At 39.7% G+C, this 11,411-nt stretch overlaps 1 protein-coding gene across 2 annotated transcripts in view; it reads right to left on the reverse strand.

Annotated features, from left to right (window-relative positions):
• The window catches only part of tbl3 (transducin beta like 3), a 22,615-nt gene extending 12,875 nt beyond the window's left edge, over window positions 1–9,740 (reverse strand). Inside the window, exons 1-11 of one of the 2 annotated variants that reach the window (XM_073940118.1) lie at window positions 9,569–9,734; window positions 9,413–9,464; window positions 9,219–9,314; window positions 6,865–6,912; window positions 6,464–6,605; window positions 6,036–6,120; window positions 5,118–5,777; window positions 4,013–5,023; window positions 3,831–3,927; window positions 2,102–2,319; window positions 1,754–1,895 (exon numbers count right to left, since the gene is read on the reverse strand). In XM_073940118.1, coding sequence (XP_073796219.1) covers window positions 1,754–1,895; window positions 2,102–2,319; window positions 3,831–3,879 — 409 coding nt within the window. In that variant the 5' untranslated portion in view covers window positions 3,880–3,927; window positions 4,013–5,023; window positions 5,118–5,777; ... (4 more) ...; window positions 9,413–9,464; window positions 9,569–9,734. 2 annotated transcript variants of the gene reach the window in all.
• Between the last annotated feature and the right edge of the window lie 1,671 nt (window positions 9,741–11,411).

Genomic DNA, 11,411 nt, shown 5'->3' on the forward strand with positions numbered 1-11,411 from the left:
ACGAATTGTGTTTTGTGAATTTACTAATTGTTTTGTGTATTCACGAACTGTGCTTTGAGTATTTTACAAATTGTGTTTTGAATATTTACGAATTGTGTATTTAAGAATTGTGTTTTGTGTATTTACGAATTGTGTTTTGTGTATTTATGAATCATGTTTTGTGTATTTACGTATTTCATTTGTGTATTTACGAATTGTGTTTTGTGTATTTACGTATTGCATTTGTGTATTTACCAATTGTGTTTTGTGTATTTACGAATTGGGTTTTGTGTATTTACGAATTGCATTTGTGTATTTACGAATTGGGTTTTGTGTATTTACGAATTGCATTTGTGTATTTACGAATTGTGTTTTGTGTATTCACGTATTTCATTTGTGTATTTACCAATTGTGTTTTGTGTATTTACGAATTGTGTTTTGTGTATTTACGAATTGGGTTTTGTGTATTTACGTATTGCATTTGTGTATTTACGAATTGCATTTGTGTATTGACAAACTGTGTTTTGTGAATTCAAAACATTTAATGAAGACACAAAAAAATGTGTGAACTTTACGAATTATGTTTTCAATATTTATGAATTGTGTTTTGAATATTTACGGATTTTCTTTTGAATATTTACAAATTTCGTTTTGAATTAACAATTTGGATTTGTGTATTTACAAATTGTGTTTTAAATTTATAAATTGTTTTGTGAATATACAAATTGTGTTTGTGTATTTACGAATCGTACTTTGAATCTTTACAAATTGTGTTTTTAATTGGATTTGTGAATTTACGAATGGCTTTTTGTATATTTACCAACCGCGCTTAAACAAACTGAGTTTACAAAATTGTTTTGTGTATTTTTAAAAATTTTACAAATTGTGTTTTGAATATTTAAGAATGGAGTTTTGACTTTACAATCTGGATTTGTGTATTTAGAAATTGTGTTTTGTGTATTTACGAATTGATTTGTGAATTTTCAAACTGTGTTTTGATTTCCAAACGTTATTTTGTAAATGTTTTCTTTTTAAGATTGATCTGGTTCCAAAATCTGTGCTTAAAAACTACGCAATACTCCCAATAAACTGACCAATAAACTAGTAGCATTTTCGTGTTTTACGGTCACAAGACATCCAGCTAGTCGTTTACGTAGACAGATCACTTACTTCATGTTTATTTATATAGCGATTTTCATAATTCTTTCCAAAGCAGCTTTACAAAGGGTGCACAATATTACAATCAATTGCAATCAGTCAAGCATACGCAGTTACGTTTTTTCTCTCTCTCTCTGTTGTAACGGAGTGTTTATAAGAAGGTCTGATGCATATGAAGAGGAAAGAAAGTGTTTACACAAACCCGGCGTGCTGTTTGGGGATGCTTAATGATCTGTGCTGATTATAATAGTGAATAAGACGGGGTATTTTCACACACACACACACACACACACACACACACACACACACACACACACACACACACACACACACACCAACAGGTATGAAAGCGTCACTATTTATAAAACTCTCTGATTAATTCTTTTCCTCTAAACACAGAGCAAACTACACTACACAGCTTTCAGTTCCGTCCGGACATGTTAACTTCACAGTAGCTGATTCAAGTGTAAGTTTCAGGCTTGACGATTATCAATATTTAAATAAGATGTTAATTAATTATTTGAGTACTCTTTTACTGTGACTTGCCTATCAACGCTTAAGATTTAGTGATGTGTGTGTGTGTGTGTGTGTGTGCCGCCCTCTAGTGTTCACTCACCGGTGTGTCCGTGCAGGATCTGGCAGCTGTTGGTGCTCAGCTCAAACACCTTCAGCTGAGAGCTGTTGGTGGCCACTGCGATGTGTGTGTCGTCCTTCCCCACAAACTTCACATCCAGCACATCGTCATTGTAGCCCACGAACTGCAGGAACACGAGAAGAAGAAAACACACTTCAGCAGGCAGCGTAATGCATGACAGACACTCAAAACTGTGTCAGATCACATCATTATTGCAGCAGTTTACCCGATTACTGCCCTAAACTGCTCCTGATTTGGAGCTGTAAAAACAGTCCATGCACACGCATTGACAGAGAGAGTGTGTGTGTGTGTGTGTGTGTGTGTGTGTACCTGCTGCTGTACAGCGAGTGTGGGCGTCTGGTACAGCAGGATGTTGTGTTCTGCAGTGACTGTGATCAGTCTGCCGGTGCGGGGCAGCAGCAGGAGCTGCAGGAGGCCCAGGCGCTCTTCGTCTTCAGCATCTTCATCTTCAGTGTGAGACGAAGCATCAGGCAGAGTCTGGGTGAACACACAGCGGGACGAGGAGCTGTCCCACACACGCAGGACACCTGGAGAACAGGAACACACACACACACACACACATCAATGAGGGTTTTTGTGATGCACAGCTTTGAGTCTGAGAGATGTGTGTTGAAGCAGTTTACGTCAGTTATACATCTATATATACACTCACCGGCCACTTTATTAGGTACACCTACTAATACCGGGTTGGACCCCTTTTGCCTTCAGAACTGCCTTAATCCTCGATGTCAGAGATTCAATAAGCTACTGGAAATATTCCTCAGAGATTTTGCTCCATATTGTCATGATAGCATCACACAGTTGCTGCAGATTTGTCGGCTGCACATCCATGATGCCAATCTCCCGTTCCACCACATCCCAAAGCTGCTCTATTGGATTGAGCTCTGGTGACTGTGGAGGCCATTTGAGTACAGTGAACTCATCGTCATGTTCAGCAGTCTGAGATGATTGAGCTTTATGACATGCTGCGTTATCCTGCTGGAAGTAGCCATCAGAAGATGGAGACACTGTGCTCATAAAGGGATGGACATGGTCAGCAGCAATACTCAGGTAGGCTGTGGCGTTGATGCTCAATTGGTACTAATGGACCCAAAGAAAATCTCCCCCACACCATTACACCACCACCACCAGCCTGAACCGCTGATACAAGGCAGGATGATCCATGCTTTCATGTTGTTGAGGCCAAATTGTGAGCCGAGCATCCGAATGTGTGAGCAGAAATGGAGACTCATCAGAGCAGCAACGTTTCTCCAATCTTCTATTGTCCAGTTTTGGTGAGTCTGTGTGAATTGTAGCCTCAGTTTCCTGTTCTTAGCTGACAGGAGCGGCACCCGGTGTGCTCTTCTGCTGCTGTAGCCCATCCGCCTCAAGGTTGGACGTGTTGTGTGTTCAGAGATGCTCTTCTGCAGAGCTCGGTTGTAGCGAGTGCTTATTTGAGTTCCTGTTGCCTTTCTATCAGCTGGAACCAGTCTGGCCATTCTCCTCTGACCTCTGGCCTCATCAACAAGGCATTTGCGCCCACAGAACTGCCGCTCACTGGATATTTCCTCTTTGTCGGAGCATTCTCTGTAAAGCCTAGAGATGGTTGTGCGTGAAAATCCCAGTAGATCAGCAGTTTCTGAAATACTCAGAGCAGCCCATCTAGCAGCAACAACCATGCCACGTTCAGAGTCTCTTAAATCCCCTTTCATCCCTATTCTGATGCTCGCTTTAAACTGCAGCAGATCGTCTTGACTATGTCTACACGCCTAAATGCAGTGAGCTGCTGCCCTGTGATTGGCTGATTAGACATGTGCGTCAAGGAGCAGTTGGACAGGTGTACCTAATAAAGTGGCCGGTTGGTTCTATATTCTGGAATGTGAGATGTTTATTTTAGAGATGCCGTCTGATGAAGAGGGTGAAAGTCAGGCTTGTTTCCTATTAGTCAGTCCAGCAGGTGGCGCTGATCAACAGCAGTTCACACTCATCATGGGTAATTTAGCGTTCTATGCAAAAGCTCTACAGATGGAGCAGTGCTGTGATGTGAACCTGTGTTTACCTTTACTGCCAGCCGTGACCAGGTGTAACGCGTCACTCTTCACTCCCATCTCTGAGTAATCAGCGGAGCCCGACAGGAGAACCACACCTTCCACAGCCTGAACACACACACACATACACAACACTCAGTACAGCACACACACCACAGTATTACCACGGTACACTGATTATTGTCAGGCTGACCTCATAGACCGGGATGGTCCTCTTCACCTTCTGCTCCTGCAGGTCCCACACAGAACAGATCTTATCTCTGCCAGAGCTGAAGGAGACAGAGAGAGAGTGTGTGTGTGTGTGTGTGTGTTAATGTTTGCTCATACTCAAGGCTCAAGGATCTGGTCTTCGCAAAGGCCTGCTCTGCTCTGATTGGTCAGACTCAACTCTGCTCTGATAGGTCATGTGATTCTACTCTCCCCTGATTGGTCAGGCGACTCTGATTGGTCATGCGAATCTACTCTTGATTAGCCACAGGATTCTACTTTCCTCTGATTGGTCAGACGACTCTGCTCTGATTGGTCAGACGACTCTGCTTTGCTCTGATTGGTCAGTCCACTCTGCTCCGATTGGTCATGCGACTCTACTCTTGATTGACCACGTGATTCTACTCTCTTCTGATTGGTCAGATGACATTACTCTAATCTGATTGGTCAGGCGAATCGGCTCAGATTGGTCTGGCGACTCTGCTCTGACTGGATAGGCCACTCTGCTCTGATTAGTCAGATGACACGGCTTTGCTCTGATTGGTCAGGCAACTCTGATTAGTCATGTGACTACTCCTGATTGGCCACGTGATTATACTTTCTTCTGATTGGTCAGATGGCACTACTCTGCTCTGATTGGTCATGTGATTCTACTCTCCCCTGATTGGTCAGGGGACTCTACTCTTGATTGGCCACTTGATTCTACTTTCCTCTGATTGGTCAGACTACTTAACTCTGTTTGGCCACTTGATTCTACTGTTCTACTTTCCTCTGATTGGTCAGAAGACTCTGCTCTGATTGGTCAGGCGACTGCTTTGCTCTGATTGGTCAGGCAACTCTGATAGGTCATGTGACTCTACTCTTGATTGACCATGCGATTTTACTCTCTTCTGATAGGTCAGATGACATTACTCTGCTCTGATTGGTCGGGCAAATCGGCTCAGATTGGTCAGCCAACTCTGCTTTGCTCTGATTGGTCAGGCAACTCTGCATTGCTCTGATTGGTCAGGCAACTCTGCATTGCTTTGATTGGTCAGACGACACGACTTTGCTCTGATTGGTCAGGCAACTCTGATTAGTTATGTGACCACTCTTGATTGGCCACGTGATTATACTTTCTTCTGATTGGTCAGATGACATTACTGTGCTCTGATTGGTCGGGCGATTCAGCTCTGACTGGACAGGTGACTCGACTCTTGATTGGCCATGTGATTCTACTCTCTTATGATTGGTCAGATGGCACTACTCAGCTCAACTACGACTGGTCGGGCGGCTCAACTTTGATAGACCATGTGATGGTCTACTCTGCTCTGATTGGTCAGATATATCAAAACAATCAGTAGATTTACCTGCTCTTTAATTTTTTTAAATTACACAGAGCTTCACATTCACAAACGCAGAAAGGCATAACAGCAGCAGTGTAAACACTAGGTTATGCACACTAATAACTCTTCTTCTCTGATTGTGACTGTAATGTGCACCGTCAGGCTGTTAAAATGAAACTAATAAACCTGATGGACTGACTGATCATGAGGGAACATGCGAGATCCGGCATTGACGCGTGATGTTTAAAAGCGCACCTGACGAGTGTGTGTCCGTCCGGGGAGAACGCGAGCGCAGTGACGGGGCTGTAGTGGCTCTCCAGCACACACACACAGCGGCTGGAGCGCAGGTCCCAGATGCGGATCGCACAGTCTGAGGACGAGGAGAAGAGCTGCAGCCGGCTGATGTCTGGGTGAAACTCCACCAAACTGCAGGACACACACACACACACACACATTAATGTTCACACACACAGTAGGAAAAACAAATACTATGGAGGTCAATGGTTACAGGCTTCCAACATTCTTCAAAATATCTTCTTTATCGTTTAACAGGAACACTAAAGGTGTATAACAGGTAAAACGTGAGTAAATGCTGAGAGAGTGTTCATTTTTGGGGTGAACGGCCCCTTTAAGGTGTAAGGCTGATCTCAGAGCAGTCTGTTTCAGGGCTTCTGCTGCACTTACTGCACGACGCCAGAGGAGCCTTTGAGGTTGTGTGTGCAGTACTGCTTGATCACGTCCCACAGTTTGATGGTGCCGTCACAGCCGCCTGCAAACACAAACAACAACAACAACCGAGTCAGAAAAAGCTGTACTCAAGTGCAGAACTCATCCACATACAACACAGGACATGTTTACAGTGCAAACACAGTGGAAGAATTGATCAAGTTAGGAACCCTTTACAGCAGAGGTCACCAATCTCAGTCCTGGAGCTCCAGTGTCCTGCAGGGTTTATCTCCAGCTTGCCTCAACACACCTGCCTGGGTGTTTCTAGTACACCTAGTAAGAGCTTGATCAGCTTGTTCAGGTGTGTCTGATTAGGGTTGGAGCTAAACTCTGCAGGACACCGGCCCTCCAGGAACAAACCCTCCAGAATATAATCCAGCCTTCACCTGTAGCCAGCAGTGTGGAGGTGCAGTCGAAGCTCATGCTGGCCACGGGCACACTGTGAACGGCCCTCCAGGAGCGACGACACTGCTGCTGCTTCCAGTCCCACTGCCTGAGGAGCAGAGCCCTGCTGGCGCTCACTAACATCTGAGGAGGAGCACGGAGAGAGGAGCACACTCAGCCATGCGGCACACTGCTCATAACGCTGCCATCACTCATCAAGAGTGTGGGTCTTGCTTCTAAATATCTGAAAACTCTTAAATGAAGAAGCATTTTCCAGACGAGCAGAAAATATTGTGTGTTCAGAAGTAATGAGTCAAAATGAAGAGAGTTTCTCCTTAAGACACGCAGAACGATCAGCTGATGGGCTGATAATAACAGCTAGTCTGATGCTGGATGGTCTCACCTCATCATCAGGGCTGAGAGCGAACGCTGTGATGTCCTCCTGATCCTCCTGTTCAAACAGAAGGTAAGACGGTGGTTATTAGGACAGAAAGGGAGTAAATAGTGAGTCAGGCCGTACTCACACTATGTACAGTTGCCTCAAACCAGGCCAAAGCACGCTTGTCCCCCTCCCGTCTCCCCCAACGGCCCACGCTCACACCACAAACGGGCTTCGGCACCCTTACGTCATCGCTGCTGCGCTGTTCAGTGAGAAGCGCTCTCAGCAGCACAGTGGAGATTTCTCTAGTTATACCGTGTCAGTGGTTTGATATGCAGTCAGATATTTCGCCAAACAGTCCTTAGGGATGCGGGGACACGCAGTCAGATATTTCGCCGAACAGATCCGCCACTTTTGGCGCTCATAAACAATCATAAAGCCCTCGTGCTGCAGGAATGAGGAGGTCTGCTGAAGGTGCAGCTGTCATGCAGTGAGGGGTTTGCGTCTTTAATAAACTACAGCAGTTTGCGTTCACTGAACAGTCAGAATGATTAATAAATCCATATGAAACAGCCCCTTAAAAGTCACGTCTCGCTTTCAGTTTTGGGCCAAAGCCCAAGCCCAAGTGAACCGTGCTTAGGCATACCTCTTCCAACCGGGCCAGGGCCGGACAAGTGAACCGTGCTTGAGCCCGATTCAGCGCACTCACACTTCTCAAATGATCCGGGAAACGGGCCTGGGCACGGTACGGATGGCATAGTGTGAGTACACCCTCAGGTTTCATCTGTGGGTGAATTATCCCTTTAACTCAGGTGAAGTGCAGAGATCTGATAGATTTTAAATGAACAGTTTGTTTGTGTGTTTTTGTAGTTCTTTGCACAATGAATAAAGACACTTTTACCTTGTAAAACTGTTTGTGTCTGTGTCAAATTTGTATAACTACAGAAAACAGATCATATATATATATATATATACATATTAATGATGGGCAAATAAACGTGTTATTATTGCTTTACGCATTAATTAATGGCAACAATAATTTTATGCTGTCTGGCATAGCTTAACTTCTATTACAATTTAGGTTAAGTCCCGGCAGTGGCAAATATCTGTGGTTGTAAATTTAAAATATAAAAAAATAGGTTAACTGCTAAAATATTATGGGAATATGTTTGTTTTGATGCAGTTCATACATGCACTTATTTTAAAATCATGTATATATATATATATATATACACACACACACACACACACACACACACATACATATATAGATAAATATGTATGTATATATAGAGAGATCTATATAGCCGTTTTTATTCATTCATTAATTTTTTTGTCGGCTTAGTCCCTTTATTAATTTGGGGTCACCACAGCGGAATGAACCGCCAAATTATCCAGCAAGTTTTTACGCAGCGGATGCCCTTCCAGCCGCAACCCATCTCTGGGAAACATCCACACACACACACACACACACACACACACACACACTCATACGCATTTATTTATATACAATTATATAAACCTGAACAATGTGTAAAATATTTATCTTCTATCTTCCAAATAACAGTTCAGAATAATCCCAATGTTAATGAAATCTTTCCAAATACAGCTATATAGGATATGTTGTGTAACTGTATTCATATTGCAGCAAATCAAAAGATCTCAATGTCAGATTTCTCCAATATGGTGCAGCCCTGATTATAACTGGTTCACTCCCCCGTGACACAAAAATAAGTAAATAAATACATTAAATGAGCATGATTATATTCACATTTCAGTCCACAGTTAAGCTTAAAACTCAATTTTAACCTCATGGCAGCACAACACATATTATTAGTATACATGTTCATGAATGAATGAATGATTATGCATGTAAACTGACAAAAAAACGTCTGTTTATTAGCTTCTGTCGTTGAGTTTATAGTCCAGATATCTACAAACTCCTAAATCAAGAAGCATTTTCTAGACAAGCAACAAATAAAGAGTTGTTTTAAAAAAAAAAAATAGTCAAAATGAAGAGAGTTTCTCCTTAAACAAGCTGAATAATCTTGTTTTCACTTTAAAATATGATTATGATCAATATTCTCCACATTGGCAGATTATTCTGCTTGTTTTTGACTCATCAAACCCACTTCATTTTGACTCATTATTGCTGAAAACAAGTCTATATTGTATCCTGGTCCAGAAAATGCTTCTGGATTAAAGAGTTTTTAGACAAGAAACAAGATGAAACCCTAAGGAGTAGCAGTACTGTTAGCGGTTTAGTGTAGCATGTCCACTGTTAAACTGACTTGATCTATGAATGAATGAGTCTGTGTGGACACTGTTCTAATGACACACACACACACACACACACACACACACACACACACACTGACCTGTTCAATGCTGTGTATGATCTTCCCTGTGCTGATCTGCAGGATGTTGATCTTTGGTCCATAAGTGCAGAAGATGTGCTGCTCGTCTGCACTGACCTGACGGAGAGACAAGAGCAGGCAGGATTGATGACCGCCACTCATTCATTAACGCAATGCTAATATTATATTATTATGGTTATTATTGGCGATCTCACCTGCACTTTACCTCCCTTATAGAAAGGCTCGATTCTGCTGGAGACCGCATAACTAACACACAGATGATTAGAAGTCAAACCGGTTGTCAAAATATAGAGTTAGCATTGATCTGAGCTAGCCAGAATTATCTTACAACAGACGGAAACGGCGCTTACTTTGACTTGAAGAGCAGCGTTTTCCCAGCCATGGCAGCCCGCGCTGTTTTCAACTCCTCGTCGATATTGTAAATGTTGCTGTTATTGTTAAAAGTTTATGTGTTTATTATTTTTGCAGCCCTTGGTGATACACGCATGGTGCATGTGTTCATGGATGTTGTCGCACAGATATGACGTCAAAATGTTCACGCGAGTACCCCAGTGACGCCTAGCGGCAGACACGCGAACAGCATCAAAGAGCAGTTAATTATAATTAGTAGTAGTGTAGTAGTAGTAAATACTACTAATAGTAACAGTAGTGATAACAATAATTACAACAGTGCACTAGTATCAACAATTCTGTTATATAAACAGTAAAAAAAACAAATTAATGAATGAATTATATAATTATTTTTTTGCACGAATTATTAAACATAAATGAATAACTAAATCAATTATTAAATGAATAAATACATGAAATATTAAACGAACGAACGAATGAATGATCGATTGAATGAATGAATTATTGAATGAAAGAATGCATGAACTATTAAATGAATGAATTACTGAATGAATTAGTAAATAAATAAATCAATAAATTAATGGATGAACGAATGAATAAATAAATTATTGAATGAATGAATGAATGAATTATTTAATAAATAAATTCATGAATTATTGAAAGAATAAATGAATTAATAAATTATTGAAATAATGAATGCATGAATTATTAAAGGAAAGAATGAATAAATTATTAAATGAATGAATGAATGATTGAATGCATGAATGAATGAATGAATGAATAAATGAATTAATTTTTGAAAGAGTTAATGAATAATAAAAATGAAGAAATTATTAAAGGAATGAATAAATAAATAAATTATTGGTTGAATGAATTCATGAATTATTGGAAGAATGAATGAATGAATGAACGAATCAACAAATGAATGAATGAATGAATTTAATTAATTATAAAAATTAATGAATTATTAAATGAATGAATAAAGAATTGAAGTTGAATTGGATGAACGAATGAATGAATTATTGAATGGATTAATGAATAACAAAAATGAATGAATTAATGCATGAATTATTGAATTTATTAATAATAGAATAAATGAATGAAGTATTGAATAAATGAATGAATGCATAAACTATTGAATGAAGGAATTAGTAAATTTATTATTAAATAAATGAATGAATGCATGAATTAGTGAACAAATAAATGAATGAATTATTGAATGAATTAATGGGTTACTGAATGAATTGTTAAATGAATGAATTAACAAATGGACTAATGAATTATTCAATGAATGAATGAATGAATGAATACACAAATAAATGAATGCATGAATTGTTGGATGAAATAATGAATTAGTTAATTAATTTATGAATTATTAAAATGAATGAATAAATGAATTTTTGAATGAATGAATACATGACAAAATCATTGAATGACTGAATGCATGAACTATTGAGTAAATAAATTACTGAATTTATTATTAAATGAATGAATTAATGCCATGAATTACTGAACAAATGAATGAATGAATTATTGAATGAATGAATGAATGAATTATTGAATGAGTTAATGAATTATTAAATGAATGAATGAATGAATGAATGAATGAATGAATGAATGAATGAATAAATAATTGAATGAATGAATTATTGAATAATTGAATGAATAAATGAATGAATTATTGAATGAATGCATGAGGTATTGAACGAATTAATTTATTATTAAATTACTTAATGAAATATTAAATGAATTATTTATTTTTTGAGCAAATGAACGAATGAATGAATGAACGAATGAATGAACGAATGAATGAATGAATGAATGAATGAATGAATGAATGAA

Source organism: Danio rerio, chromosome 3, assembly GCF_049306965.1.
Source record: "Danio rerio strain Tuebingen ecotype United States chromosome 3, GRCz12tu, whole genome shotgun sequence".
NCBI lineage: Eukaryota > Metazoa > Chordata > Actinopteri > Cypriniformes > Danionidae > Danio > Danio rerio.